At 35.3% G+C, this 14654-nt stretch overlaps 4 protein-coding genes and 1 long non-coding RNA gene across 6 annotated transcripts; 2 read left to right on the top strand and 3 right to left on the bottom strand.

The window, feature by feature from the left end:
* Positions 1-334: 334 nt before the first annotated feature.
* On the bottom strand, positions 335-900 carry LOC109146952. The gene is made up of 3 exons (XR_002048533.1): positions 810-900; positions 671-705; positions 335-374 (listed from the first exon to the last, which is right to left on the bottom strand). It is a non-coding gene; the product is annotated as an uncharacterized LOC109146952 (long non-coding RNA).
* A 1907-nt stretch (positions 901-2807) lies between these two features.
* LOC109146951 lies at positions 2808-4299 on the top strand. 2 transcript variants are annotated; one of them, XM_019294600.1, is made up of 3 exons: positions 2808-2941; positions 3528-3759; positions 4001-4299. In XM_019294600.1, exons 1-3 carry the CDS (start codon positions 2847-2849, stop codon positions 4265-4267), a joined length of 594 nt encoding a protein of 197 aa, XP_019150145.1. In that variant the 5' UTR covers positions 2808-2846; the 3' UTR covers positions 4268-4299. The 2 variants fall into 2 exon arrangements, with proteins under 2 accessions (XP_019150145.1, XP_019150144.1); XM_019294599.1 differs by lacking the exon at positions 2808-2941 and adding an exon at positions 3091-3199.
* A 689-nt stretch (positions 4300-4988) lies between these two features.
* On the top strand, positions 4989-6933 carry LOC109146948 (probable amino-acid racemase). Its single transcript, XM_019294595.1, has 2 exons — positions 4989-6201; positions 6429-6933. The coding sequence occupies exons 1-2, from the start codon at positions 5482-5484 to the stop codon at positions 6714-6716; spliced, it is 1008 nt and encodes a 335-aa protein (XP_019150140.1). The 5' UTR covers positions 4989-5481; the 3' UTR covers positions 6717-6933.
* LOC109146950 (zinc finger CCCH domain-containing protein 39-like) lies at positions 6767-8564 on the bottom strand. Its single transcript, XM_019294597.1, has 2 exons — positions 7835-8564; positions 6767-7372 (listed from the first exon to the last, which is right to left on the bottom strand). The coding sequence occupies exons 1-2, from the start codon at positions 8376-8378 to the stop codon at positions 7164-7166; spliced, it is 753 nt and encodes a 250-aa protein (XP_019150142.1). The 5' UTR covers positions 8379-8564; the 3' UTR covers positions 6767-7163.
* Positions 8565-9971: 1407 nt separating this feature from the next.
* On the bottom strand, positions 9972-14166 carry LOC109146949 (biotin carboxyl carrier protein of acetyl-CoA carboxylase-like). The gene is made up of 9 exons (XM_019294596.1): positions 14059-14166; positions 13636-13815; positions 12470-12549; positions 11681-11740; positions 11049-11279; positions 10908-10970; positions 10534-10602; positions 10338-10383; positions 9972-10256 (listed from the first exon to the last, which is right to left on the bottom strand). The coding sequence occupies exons 1-9, from the start codon at positions 14066-14068 to the stop codon at positions 10192-10194; spliced, it is 804 nt and encodes a 267-aa protein (XP_019150141.1). The 5' UTR covers positions 14069-14166; the 3' UTR covers positions 9972-10191.
* Positions 14167-14654: the final 488 nt, after the last annotated feature.

Genomic DNA, 14654 nt, shown 5'->3' with positions numbered 1-14654 from the left:
GTGGTGGGATTATTTTGATAAAATAAATCCCTATTTGGTTAATATATATATACGTTGTATATATATGTAATTTTGGTTTCGTACCAAAATTGGTTGGAATTAATTTTGTATAAATTAAATTCCATTTTTCGGGACAATTATATATTTTTTATATATATTTTGTGTATCGATTTATTCACCAATATCCAACAATTCCTACACTTACTACATGGACACCTAATCTCCATTGAAACCTCGTAAACATGAAGTGTGTTTGCATAATTTGTAAATTTCTCAACACTCGTTAAAAACTCATTAGTGTACCTCCTTCTTCCTGGTAACCATCGGTTGTACATCCATTTTCGATGTTCAGGTATATTAGCCATGTAAATCAACTGCAAAAGTATATATAATACAAATACAACATATATAAATAATTATATTATCAACATACTAATAAATACACAACATATAAATTAAAATTCAAAATTAAAAAATCATAAATATACAAATAATTCTAAACACACACACATAAATAAATAAATAAATTTTACACACACACACATGCACACACTTAAATAAATAAATTTAAAATGTATTCACAAAAATATATACAAAAAATTAAACCTAGATCTACAAAAAAAAAAAAAAAAATGCCATAAATAGAAATTCTAAAAATATGTATACATACATTAGCTTGATTTCAACACTATAGCTAAAAATCTCCTACAAGCAAAAAAAAAAAAAAAGTACAAAAAGGTTCAAACTAGCTAGATCTAAAAAAAAAAAAAAATGACATAAATAGAAGTTCTAAGTATATCTATACATACCTTGCTTGATTTCTACACTATTGTGAGTGGTTTAGCAAAAAACATCCAGCAAAAATGAAGAAATATGTAGAAAGGGGTAAAAGAAAAAGTATGAAAATTGGACAGAAAGTCTATTGCGCAGGGGTAAATATAAAGGCATTTCTGACCACCACCTGTTGGTGGTCCGAAAAAAAGTCAATTTTTTAAAATAATTAACGCAGGGGCGTTCCGACCACTTCCAAAGAGTGGTTGGCAATTTCCGACAACTTGCCAAGAGAGTGGTCGGAAATTTCCAACCACAAAGGTGGTCGTAATTCTTCCGAACTCGGCTGGAAAAAAATCGTAAAAACTACCGACCACCTTTGCGTGTGGTCGGAAATTTCCGACCACTCTAGCACTTGACGAAAAAAGGAAAAAAATTCACGTTTTGCGACTATATTTTGAGGTAGTCGGAAAATCGCTGATTTCCAGCAGTGTTTTGGTTTCTAAGTTAAATTCTAGTACTCACTTTCTGTCCCTAATGTTTTGTTAGTAAAGGAACGGAAAGTGCAACTCCAATGATAGCTTAAAGACGAATAGTGAGTAAAATCAACACTTAAGGACGAATTCTACAATTATCTTATAATTTAGGACGAAAAGTGTAATTTTTTCTAAAACTAATCTATTTCAGTTGGCAAATTATTGTGTAGACCATGGTCCAAAAACATCGTCGTGAATATTATGAGTAAAAATAATGTACATTATGTATTAGAATAATGTACATTATGTGTTAGAATAATAAAACACATGGGGTAATATAATGTACATTATGTTTTACAATAATGTACATTATGCTTTAGAATAATGTACACTATGTCTTAGAATAATGTACGTTATGAATTATAAAAATGTATGTTGCAACTGGGCGCGCAAAAAATAAAATAAAATTAAACAAAACTACATCGTTTTTGGACCATAGTCTACACAGCTATGTGGACCACGGTCCATGCAATAACTATTGTTGTCGGTAGTAGTGGGTTCAACTCCCGTTAGATGAGTTTGTGAGACAATGGAGGTGTTTGGTAAATGGCTGTTAGCTAATTTGGTTAGTGAGTTTAACTAGTTGATAACATTAGCTGATTGTAGAAAAGTGTTTGGTAAATTAGTTGTTAGCTGTTAGCTGATTACATACAAATGACTTCCTTAAATAAGCTAATTGAAAAAGCTACTTTGAATAACTTTTTGAGTTTTAACATTTTAGAGCAAAAATTATTACAAAAAACTAATTAATTAAACACTCATATTAATTATTTAACAAAGTCATACAACTAATAATGGTCAAATAAATCAAAATTAATTAATAAATTAACTATTTTACCAAACCGGACCTAATTTAGTGCGTACAATAACGATTAAACTCCATTATAGGACAATGTGCCGAACAATACAGGTTCCTTAGCCTTTTTGTCTTTTTTTCAACATATATAAAGTCGTATTATTTAAATTAAGGGTAATTATAAATTTACTTTCAAAAAAAAAATACTCTCATTTTACACTCTCTATAATATGACATGATTTGATTGTTTAATTTAGTAGGGCCCATGATGTTTATTCATTCTTTTTCTTTCTTCCTTCAATCAAATTTAAACATAAATAAGAGTACAAATTGAGAGTATAATTTTAAGAATACATGCATCTAGTATTTTTGTTAAATTAATTCATTCTTCTATCTTTTTTAACGTTTTTTCTAATGAGAGAAACTCATAATCATTGTTTGAAAGTATATATATCAGATAAATCAGTATAATAATTTACAAATCATAGAACAAAGTAATTCAACTTTCTTAATGTGAAAACTATCCAAGTGAAGAAAGTTTGATTCGCTACGTAATTTTCGTGTTATTATAAATTTTCACATCCTTGCTTTCATTGCATAAGGTAATGGGGTTGCCTAAAAGTTTATACAAATTGTAAAATTCTAAGATTAATTTATGTATTTGGTATTCTAATAAATGTTTTTCATTATACATTCCTCTTTCATTGAGATAGATAGATTGATAGTACTATTTTTATTTTGACATGGCGTGGTCTTCTAAGAAACGGATAAAATTTGTATCTCATATCGCATCTCGAATTTATTTTCTTATTATTATTTTGCAGGTTCCTCTTTTCAGGTAATAATTTTTCACATTTTACCAAATAATTAAGATACTCATACTTTTTAATCTTAATTGTATTTTGCATATGTAAAACCTAAATCTATTTGACGAAATTAAGAATGTCAATGATTATACATTTTTCTTTCATTGAGATAGACAGATAGTACATTTTTCTGCCATGGCTTCATCTTCTAAGAAACAAGCAAAATTCGTCTCTCGAATCGCATCTCAAATTTATTTTCTTGTCATTATTTTGCAGGTTCCTCTTTTCAGGTAATGATTTCTCACCCTTTTACCATATAATTAAGATACTCATATTCTTTAATCTTCTTAGTTAATCTTAATTGTATCTTGCATATGTTATACCACTCTCCAATTATGTAAATCTAATCTATTTGATGAAATTAGGGACGCTAATGGGTCAGATAAATCAGATACCCAACTCTCCTTAATAGGAAATCAAAATACTCACTAAACAGTATGCGTATATATATATATATATAATATTTCATATATTATTTATAGCTTGAAATAGTTTCAATGGATTTCTAGTACGTATTTGAATTAACTGTTTTGAAAGTTTGAGGTTTTGATGTTGCAGATTCCGATGCAAAATTGGCACATGCAAAACACCTATAGAAGTCACATTATATCAACTATTTGGCAGTGAAATCCTCCCTGCAGCTATGGTAAAGCCACTTCTCTATCCAGGAGCCATGGCAAAAGCTCTTGTCAACAAGAAGCCCATCCCAAGCTATGACAACTTTCTCCATATCCATAACTTCATCAACTCCAAACAAACCCTTCCAACATTGGGCCTCAATCATCTAGAGGTGCGTCTACTTCTTTAACTCTCGCGCATAACATTTAGTTATCTTGCTACTGACTTAACAGTTAATTATGTCAAACAAAATGTAACTCTCACGCATCATGTTTAGTTATCGACTGACTTAACAGCTGACAAAATGTAACTCTCACACATCACGTTTAGTTATCAGCTGACTTAAGAGCTAATTATGTCGACAGAATGTAACCTTAAAAGTAATTGTGTTTGTGGTGTTTTGTTCGAACCAGATTTTGGCAGGGAGTTACTTGTGTGTTGCTGGGGCAGTCTTGGGTGTGATTAAGAAGTCAGGGAGGCTTAGCCTCTTTGGGTTGCTGCTTATCATTTGGGGTGTCAAGAAACAAGCAATCTTTGGCAAAGATGCTTCAACAAGTGTGTTAATATTCCCAGCAATGTTTGTTGCTTTGGTTTCTGCTTTCTTTTCAATCAGAAAGGATGTGAGAAAGCTCTTCCTCACACTTGGAATCTTTAGTAAAAGAAAGCACAAATACACTTGATCTTACTTTTTTTTAAAAAAAACACTTGATCTTTAAATGTAACATTGTAACTTTAAAACAATTAGTTTGTCCTGCTGCTATTAGCTCAATTTTAATAAACAAATCAATATTCTCATTTGGTATCATACCATTCTACTCCAGTTTACCGAGTACAATCTTATATGTTATTTGATCTACATCAAATACTTTCTACCACTTATCCTCACAGTATCCAGCCGCATCACCAAGGATGACTATATCCGGTATAAATTGACATAGCGCTACTTGGCGCATTAGAATGCATTGTAATTGTTTTTTTTTTTTTTTTTTTGATGATGATGGAAACTTGAAGTCTCTACTCGAAGTTGTATATTGGGTAAAGCTTGCCTTGTGACGATAGTCAGCAAAGAACTACAATGAGGTAAACGTACCTGAATTACACATAGCTGACCGACTCAACCTAAGAAGGCCAATAGGCTGCTCCCATAGAGAGTCAAACTTGGAACCAAGGTTGGGCTAATTTTAGTTGGGTTTGAACACAAGTTGGCCATACTAGGCTGTGGAAACCAAGGGCCCACAAATGATGTCCCAAGTCCAACAATAAAACATGCACACCATGCTGAGAAGCAGTGGTAGTGAAGAACAAGTGACGAAGGATCTTCACAAAGGAACAAAGATTTTTGTCTTCTAGTTACTTGTTACAGAAAGTAGTCCTTTCTGTACCGACTGATTAAACGTGGCAAAGAGATTCCTTTTTACACCAACTCTCCCCCAGTAATGATCTCCTGTAATTGGCTGTTGCATTTTTGGAGCCCACCCCCCACTTGCTTTTCCATAATTTCTTCTTCTGATCTTTATCTTTCATTTTTAAGTGATTATTGTTATTTTGGCTATGGAACCTTCTTGAATCAGTACATACAGATACTGGGTTTTCAGTGTTTTACTTTGTTACTGTGGTGGATTTTCCTTGTTTCTAGTTTTTGCAACAAAGTCTGCAGTTTTTGAGGTGTACCCTCTGCTTCTACTGCCCCACAATTGTGAAATTTAGGGTTTATACTTGGGATTTGAGTTGAAATTTGGGAATCTTGAACGAACACCTCTGGTGTTTGCATCTTCCAAGGAGCATCTTCAAGGAGGTAATTGAAATTGAAATTGGAATTGGTTTTCTTGCACAGAGAAGTTTTATCTGTCATATTTGGGAATTAGGTTTAGTTGTGAGTTTTATATATTTGAGCATGGCAATGTCTTTCCATTCACTGAACTACCCATCACATATGGTGGGTTGCAAGAGTGTTCAAAGGAGTGAGGTTAGAACAAGGAGATGGCAAGTTCTTGCCATGTCCCCTTTTTCAATTATGCCCAAAACTGAACAAAGTGGTAATATAAACAACTCCAGGAAGAGTTTTCCCTCAGATGCAGATTGTAGTGGCGGTGAGGCGTCAGGCGTTTCTCTGCTCACTCAACAAAATGCTGTAGGGATCATTGGAGGAGTGTCTGTGGATTCAACTCTGAATTTTGTTAAGAAGCTTGTGAAATACGGGTTAAAGGATAGGGAAAATGGTTTCCCTTTTGTCCTCTGCTCTGATCCACTGCTGAGCAAGGAGATCTTATCCTATGAAAGGAGTTCACTCCCTTTCCTTACCGGTAGTGGTAGAAGTAGGCAACCTAAGAGGGATCACAGCTCAATCGTGGACAGTTTGAGGCGTAAAAGGATGTTTCTTGAGAGGTCTGGAGCGCAGTGCATTGTTATGCCGTGCCACATTGCACATTCATGGTACGAGGATGTTGCAGATGGATCCTCGGTTTGTTTTCTGCATATGGGTGAGTGTGTAGCCAAGGAGCTCAAGGAAGCTAAACTGAGGCCTCTTGAAGCAGGAAGCCCTCTGCGCATTGGCGTCCTGGCTACCAATACTGATCTCACCGCTGCTTTTTACCAGCAAAAGCTTCAAAGTGAGGTAGCAAGCCCATTATTTGCACTGTTTTAGACTATAATATTGATCACTCAATAATGATGAATACTTCTTTCTCATATGCAGCAACATTTGATCGAGAATTTATAGTAATCGTTGACAAAATTTTGTTTAGTTCTTCTGCTAACTATAATCACTGTTTTTGAACAAGTTATGATCTAGTCTAGGTATAATTGTTGAAGGGTTCCTGAAATTTTTTAGTAATCCTGTAGGGTTTTGAGGTTGTAGTACCAGATAAGGCAACCATAGAACACACAATTATCCCTGCAGTGGAAGCCCTAACCAGAAAGGACATAGAAGGGGCACAAAACCTGTTCAGAATCGCGTTACAGGTGCTCTTGGTGAGAGCTGTCAACACTGTGATAATCGCCTCAGATGACATGTGCGAAGTTTTGCCTCCGGATGATCCCCTGCTCAAGAAATGCATCGACCCACTGGATGCATTGGCACGGTCAACTGTTAAGTACGCGCTGTCTGCTGAAAGATGTAAAGAACCCTAGTGTGCACAGATGATAATAGTTTTGGAGCAATTGTGGAGGGGTATGAGTGGAGTGGGTGTAAAGTAATGTTCTTTATTTCAAATGTAAGATATTGAAACAAACTGTTAATAGCATCAGTCAGTCAAGCCCATAGAGCTAAAGTTGTGTCAGACAAAGTGAACACTTTGTTAATTGTCAAAGATGAGACAGTAAATATACCATGGCTCCTGTCAACAACTCAAGAAGCAAAAACTATTTTCATTTATATGAATTCCCCTTCAAGTATTGCTGTTTAGGTTTATCCCCCAATTATATACAGATTCTATGCAACAAGGAAAACAGCATATGTCAAAACTTGAAGCAGCTTCCTAATGTGAAAAGACAAAAATGCAGTGCAGGCAAAGACATATGTTCCTACTACCTAAAAAATAAAAACAGTGTTTCCATTTGCATACTTAATAATCTCAGTTAGTTACCATCTCCATCTTTGCCTGATGCATCATCATCATCATCTATCCAATCAGCATAGACTTGGCTGACCTTCCTGACATCTGTCCATTTGAACAAGAACTGCTTGCCATGCTGCACAGTCCCAGATTCTGTATTCTTTGATGCAGTATCGACGTCATGGCCTCTTGAAGAGTCCAGTGGATTTGGGTAATCAATATTGCGCAGTTCTATCCAGATTAACAGGCAGTCAGGCACCAAAGGTTCAGAAACTCTTCAACTGAACAAAGATTAAGGCTATTATAACAGAGAATTAAGTGTCAACCCCACCCAAGTTGTAACCACAGGAGTGACTTATTGACCTAATGCACACTCTCCTCGGATAGTGGTTGGGGGTTTCTAGATAGAGGGAACAACTCCAATCCCAACCATGTTGGTCAGGTTGTTAACTTTCGACTCTCACTGGAATCGACTCGCTTATTGACTTAATGCAATCTCCCTCGGATAGTGATTGGAGGTTTACAGGAACAATTCCAACCTCAGTCATATTAGTCAAGCTGTTTGACCTAGCAGCCAAGTTTTGACTCTTGGTAGAAATCCCTATTGATCTAATACAAACTCTTGGATAATATCGGCCAGTTTTTCAATAGCTCCAAAGAAACAAAAACAATTATAAAGATGTTACCAGATACCTGCATTTCCATGAGCATAGGTGCAGGTGGAACCATACCAGCAGCTGCCCATTTTCTCCCACATTAAACAAAGCTTTGTCTTCGCCCAGACCGGATTGGGATTCTGACGCACATTAAGTCTCTTCGATCTGCGTTCATCGTTGTTAGTTGCAATGCATATTGCAGAGCTCTCCCTGAACTCGCTGCACATGCTCGAGTCACCCTGGTTTCCGCTAGCTTCATGGAGAAAACGGCACTTGCTACCGTACGGACATGGCAGACCACCAAGGAAAAACTGACAGAAATTCACCCTTTCGGTTCTCCTCTGACTCATTGCCCAATGGCCTCTCTCGCCTTCAGTTCCCCTGACATTCCCGATAACGTGCGCGTAACGGCATAGTTCACCCTTTGCACATTGGCCCCTGCTAAAGCGACGGCATGCTTCTTGTGCATCGAAACGCATGCCCCCATCCGAAGTATGAACTGGAAGACGATGATGCATTTCAGAGGATCTGGATTTTTGGCGAGACCTAGATTCATCATCATCATCAGGATAATCTCCCATTTCTTCGCCAGACGAAAGTTCAAAATTCTTGACCTAATGATTTCCCGCGCCTGAAACTTCAAATCGCCAGGAGAGGTGAGCACCAAATGTTCGACGAAATGCGCCAGATGACTTGACTTTTACAAAGGGCGTCAATCCATGTGAAAGTCCGTCAACAATGTACACTATATATAGAGCTGCTCTGTACACTGCGGTTTTTTTTTGAGTTGTAATAATTCTCAAAGAGTTAATTTCATTTTTTGTCCTAATTTATAGGTAATAGGTGGTAGTCCAATTTTAGTCTTTTTTTTTTTTTTATTATTAAAATATCTATTTTTAGTCCTAGTATTATTATGACATGATCAATTTTAATCCTTTATAAAAAAAACTTTTATAAAAAAAAATCATTGAAATTTCGTTAAATACAATGACATTTTGCTCTTCAATTATGATTTTTTTTTTAAAAAAAAATTAACATAAAAATATAACGGGTCAACGCACTTTTGTATTAAACGATCAAAATGTCCTTCTATTTAACGAAATTTTAACAATTTGATTGGTAGAGGACCAAAATTGGTCATGTCACAATAATACTAGGACCAAAAATGAATGTTCAGATAAAAAAAAAAAGACTAAAAGTAGACCGTCACCTATAAATTTAAGACAAAAATGAAATTAACTCAATTCTCAAATAAATCACTGAATTATATACACACAAAAAAAATGTAATTGTGAGGGTTATCTCTATTACAAAATTATTTTATATTTATTTAAATAATTGTAAATTTTAAATAAAATTTAAAAACAAGAAAAAACCTACACCCCCATCTTTTGCAAAAAATTATTCTGTGAACCTAGGTCCACCTTCTAGTAACATGAGCACAACTTACTCGGTGGACCTGAATTCACCTTGCAAGAAGAATAACACCTTGACAACCACACTGTAAGAGTTAACACTTAGGGTGTGTTTGGTTGGTGGGTTTTGCCCATAGGAATGGGTATGAAAGTGATTGTTGTTGTTTGGTTGATAGGTTTTTAGAATACTACTATGGGTTTCGAATACCCCATCAATTGGAAAATCCATACCCAAATACAATAAGGGTTTCATTCCCTTATTCATTTTCAAGCACTACTATTAGTAACCATTCCCATTCCACCCTACTACCAAACATGTTAAATACGTTCATCAAAACCCATTACCATTACCAAGTATTTGATACCCATTCCGATTCCGATTCCTATGTGCGAACCAAACACACCCTTAATGTGATGGACTCTTTATCAACATTAGAACTCATCCTCTCCCTCAATATGATACTGAGTCACCATAATTTACCTATTCAAGCATTTATCATCTTATTACACCTGGATGTGGGAATCAAAGGACAAAAAAAAAAAAAAAAAATTCGTCTTTTGTAAATAAGAAACTAAGGTAATTTTTTAAAGTTAGATGCTCCAATTACATTTTCGCATGCAATTCAAGGACCTATTTGAACACTATTATTATTATTGGTGCTTAGCATAAAATCCCAAGCCATTGGAGACTACCTAACTCGTCCTAAGGGATCAAACAGTTATATAGCTTAACAACGCTGTTAAATCAAACATAAAATATCAAAAATAATGAGGAAACTAATAAACTCTGCAGTTGGATTATAAACCAAAATGAGTTAATGAGAAGCCTCAAAATAATACAATGCATGTCATAGGCAGCATTTGTTATGTCATAATCTGCAAAACAGTGATCTCATAATCCATATGGGAAAAAACCGCTTTTTACAACGCCAGAAAACTTTGATCTCCATGCCTGAACTCACTTCATCTGCGGAGGCTTTTAAATTTTAATGCCAGGGAAAGAAGGAAGAATTGAGATTATAGGATCACCGTATCCAACTGGAGCTGTTCAATCAAAAGAAGTAACATCACATCACAAAGCAACGGGGTATACGAGTATTATTATGAAACGACTAAGAAGCATACCTCCATCATCTACCAATACTTTGATGACCTCCCCGGATACTTCAGACTGGAAGAAATTTCGAGGCATAAAAGAAACGAGTGAATTAGTAGTAAGGCATGATTATTTACTACTGAAAAGAAAAGGGAATAGATAACATTGTATTATCTCGACATAATCCAACTCAATAGTCAAATCATGTTTAAATAAAAGTCCAACCTCAACAGGGAGCTCCCCGCCAAGTTGTTCAATGTAGCAGATTACTTGGCCTTCCTTCACTTGTTGCTTCTGTTAATAAGTGGTAATAAAGGTTATAGAGTTTATGTCCAGAACAGAGAACTCGAGACTTGAGAGGGTCATACAGTCATACACTTGAGAGTGTATATCATGCAATGCTTCTTCAAGCAGAGATTACAGAAAGGAGGACAAGAAAAAGAGATAGTCGAGATGTTGTTTAAGCTGGAATGGATTTTAAGAAACCGGTCGCCAAAGTTCAATAAGTAATATTTCAAAGATTTCACTATCCAAGAACACCGGGCATTGTATTAGCTCCCTATATATGCAAGGAAAAATTAAAATACGAAGGCGGATACCTCTTTACAAGATGGAGGTGCACGCTTTCCCTTTATAGTCCTAGATCTCCTGAAAAAGCCAACCTGTCATTCCACAAAAACTTTTAGTGCCAGGAACATACGGGTACCATTTGCAGAAAAATATTCATAGCGAACTCTCACCCTAGGGGATCGAATTATCACTAAACCTTCATCTGCAGCTTTATCAAGCAATGTCCCAATCCCATCTGATGATGCTAATTTCGTGATGGCTAGAGATGGTGCAGGAGCAGGGCCATTTGAACTAGGCATCTCGAAGTTTTGGGCGGAACTAACGGGAACAGAAATTGGAGGATGCGAAGTTGTAATGTGACCATTTAAGTTCCTCATCACATATAACTGGAAATCACCAAGCTGAAAAATACAAAATAAAGGTGTATTGGAAGTAGATAACAAAAGAAACTAGCTTCATAGGTTTAAACCCTAAACCTGAGGGCTCCTCACCCCCCTAACCCTGGGGATTGTGAGAGGAGGTAAATCGGGGGATGTGCCTCAATGAGGCAGGGTTTGAGTGCTTGCTTTTTGCCCCAAGGCTGAGATCCTCCCCCATTGAGGATTCGAACCCGGGTATTTGCTGGGTCACTACAGCCACACTCAACCTTTCGACCATTGAGCTATGCCCCGGGGGCAAGAAACTAGCTTCATCCCTTCATACAAGATGAATATGAATAAACATTAGGAACTACAAATAAGCATAGACGAGAATGAGGAAATCTTTAGTAAAGTATGATTAAACAAGATTTAGACAGGCATACTTTTAGTTCAATTTCTGCAATTGAGGTTGTATCACATAATTCTGCCAGGAATGATTCAACCTGTAAAACAAAAACACATGAAAATTAAACAAATTGTGTGTGCAAATATGGCAATGTGTAGATAAGTAAAGGTTCTTTATGTGGTGACGATTGCAAATTGTATATTATTTGCTTGAAGTTGAGTGCATCACCAGTTAAACTTATTGAAGATCCCAACTGCATAAAAATTGCAGAATAGCATAGACTGAGATATAAACTGAATATCAAAAGTTGCAAAACCTTGAATGAAGTACCAGGATTAGAATAAAGAGGGGAATTCATTAACTAAGATCCATATACAAAGTACTACAAATGAACGAAGGAGGGGAAGAAAACCACTCCTTAAAACCGTCATAGAACTGGACTCCCGAGCTATCATGTGGGCTGTCCGGTTCACAGTTCGTTTAACAAAAGAAAGAAATGCATGGGAAAAGTGATTCAACATTTCTTTAACATCATGATTCAAGAACAACTAAATCAAAAGAAGAGTCTCCCCCTTCAGAGTTGAGAACTTGAAGCAGCAGGAAAGAGTCGGTTTCCACGTGAATGAAGGATTATAAAAGGTAATTACAGAGGTGGTACTGTTTCTCTTTGATTTTCAGGTAGTCAGTTACAATTTTATGAGTGAAGGAATTGTAAGATATGCAAATTTCTCTCCTCAAAAAATTTGGTAGTATATTATTAAAGGCTTCCAACAAAGACTGGCAACTGTACCCCATAAGAGTACGGGTAGCAATACAACAAGCTTACATCATTTGAATTTGGAACCAGTGGGATAGCTCCATCAGAAGAAATGGCCTTCTCGAGACTTTCATCTGAACTTGAACTAGCTGTATTTGAACAGAAACAAAATCAGATTTCTTGCATTTTCATTCATCATTCTTAGTATAATACACTTGCAATCTGTAGTATTCATTCATAACAAGTGGTGAGGAAAAATGGCTAAGATAAACAAAGGCTAGAAACTGTTATTGGACACAGTAAACTCAAACTGCGTACTAAAATGTATATGAGCAGTATGAACATGAAAGCATGTGTTTCCAAAGTTTAATGTCTATGTTGTATGTTAACCAGTAGGAGTCACCTCCCAACTGAACATTTAGTAAATTTCCTGATGGTTGGTGCAGTAATGAAATACGATTATAATGTATGCCAATGGAAAAAGAAAGCAGTGTGAAACAGGCATTTGAAATAATGTCTGAGAACTTCGCACAAGTCTGAACAGCAGAAAGCATAAGAAATTCCATGTTTGCATTCGGTCACTGCATTAACAAAACATAATTAACATTTATTTCTTGGATTGGGATGTTGATGTGTTGTGACTAAACGTATTTGTATGCTCTAAAAATGTAATCAGATGACAAGTGAAAATTGCATAATTATGTCAGAGCAGTCGTTGCAGTAAACTAGTGATGAGTGCAATAACTCATGGATAAATCTTGTTAAAAGTTCATTTCGTTTTAGAATGCAGCAGAAAGTATTAGACAAAGCTTGACAAGTAACCCTCATTCAAATGGTGAAGGGGGCAAACCCAGCCAATTTGGTCAAGCTGTTGACTTGGTATCCACAAGGTTACAAATTCGACTCCCAATGGGAGCAGCCTATTGGCCTTCTTGGTTTGAGTCGTCCAGCTATGGACAACCTAGCCTGGTTTATCTTCTTGTGATCCTTTGCTTACTAGGGTCATAGAGTGGGGTTTACCCAGTACACAACCTCAGGTAGTGGCCACAAGTTTCCCTTGTTACTCAAAAATGATGAGACTGAGACTGGGCTACCCATAGAGAGAATGAACACACTTACACCATTCAAATTTTAAGAACAGAGAATACAAGATTCAATGCAACCTTCAAACCATTCAAAAAGCAGCATTGCATGCAGCCAAATAAAAATAGTGATCAAAACCAAAAATTACTCACATTGAACTTCAGAGCCCAAACACCGCCGCCTAATAAATGGTTTCTTTGTATTGGGGGATATGACCAGACCATTATACCCAACCAAAGACCTTGGTTTTACACCAGACGATCTAGTCACTTTGGGTCCACCATAACCCAAATTTAGATTTCTTATCTTAAAACTTGAAGCCCCTAAACTGCCTGGCGGAAAGAAAAAGGTTCCAAAATCAGCAAAATTCAAGATTTAATTACAGAGGAATTATCAAAAGAACATTGAATTACTACCCACCGGAACTCTGAACAAAAAATTAAACTTATTCGTTAAGACAAGGCAATATATAATCTAGCATTGTATTTAAATGAGATTAAATTAGATATTCAAAATTTAAATTTGCAACAGCAAAAATAAGTGTTAGCTGCAACGGAGAGCGTGTGATAACTTACATGCAGCCATTGGAGAGTTTGTGCTGCAAATTTTCTGGTAAAGTTTGAAGCTCTGCTCACAGACGACGAGAGCGGAAATGCTAGACACGATAAAGGTGCACTGTTTCGAATTTCTTCTTTTATTGCTATTTATATTTCTTTATTATTATTATTATTATTATTATTATTATTATTATTATTATTATTATTATGATTATGATTATGATTATTATTATTATTATGATTATTATTATTATTATTATTATTATTATTATTATTATTATTATTATTATTATTATTATTATTATTATTATTATTATTATTATTATAGTGCAATGTCATCTTGGGTACTGTCAGGGACGGAGCGAAATTGGATTGAGGGGGGCGAAGAAGTAAGACGGATTCAGAAATTTTTTTTCAGTAAAAGCGAAACATTAAAACAAAAGAGATCATTTTAAAAAAATAAATAAATTACCTAAGAATTTTTTTTTTTTTTTTTTAACCATTACTTAAGAAATATAGTTGTAAATATTGTTGGATATGTGCGAAAAATGAAATACATCGAAACTTTATAAAAATATTCATAACAAAATATAAAACATAATTAATTTGATAAA

The sequence above is a fragment of the Ipomoea nil genome, unplaced genomic scaffold (genome assembly GCF_001879475.1).
Source record: "Ipomoea nil cultivar Tokyo-kokei standard unplaced genomic scaffold, Asagao_1.1 scaffold1952, whole genome shotgun sequence".
Lineage (NCBI taxonomy): Eukaryota > Viridiplantae > Streptophyta > Magnoliopsida > Solanales > Convolvulaceae > Ipomoea > Ipomoea nil.
The sequence above is the reverse complement of the archived record's forward strand: the minus strand, read 5'-3'. Positions and strand labels throughout refer to the sequence as shown.

Bases quoted from the DNA above. Each gene is read 5' to 3' on its own strand.
- LOC109146951 (XM_019294600.1), top strand. From the start codon at position 2,847: ATGGCGTGGTCTTCTAAGAAACGGATAAAATTTGTATCTCATATCGCA. The intron at 2,942-3,527 runs GTAATAATTTTT...TTGATGTTGCAG, and splicing joins TTGCAGGTTCCTCTTTTCAG to ATTCCGATGCAAAATTGGCA. The intron at 3,760-4,000 runs GTGCGTCTACTT...TGTTCGAACCAG, and splicing joins TGGGCCTCAATCATCTAGAG to ATTTTGGCAGGGAGTTACTT.
- LOC109146948 (XM_019294595.1), top strand. From the start codon at position 5,482: ATGGCAATGTCTTTCCATTCACTGAACTACCCATCACATATGGTGGGT. The intron at 6,202-6,428 runs GTAGCAAGCCCA...GTAATCCTGTAG, and splicing joins AGCAAAAGCTTCAAAGTGAG to GGTTTTGAGGTTGTAGTACC.
- LOC109146950 (XM_019294597.1), bottom strand. From the start codon at position 8,378: ATGGGAGATTATCCTGATGATGATGATGAATCTAGGTCTCGCCAAAAA. The intron at 7,373-7,834 runs GTATCTGGTAAC...TAATCTGGATAG, and splicing joins CTATGCTCATGGAAATGCAG to AACTGCGCAATATTGATTAC.
- LOC109146949 (XM_019294596.1), bottom strand. The intron at 12,550-13,635 runs GTGAGTAATTTT...GTTCAAATACAG, and splicing joins TTTGGGCTCTGAAGTTCAAT to CTAGTTCAAGTTCAGATGAA. The intron at 11,280-11,680 runs GTATGCCTGTCT...TGTATTTTTCAG, and splicing joins TTGCAGAAATTGAACTAAAA to CTTGGTGATTTCCAGTTATA.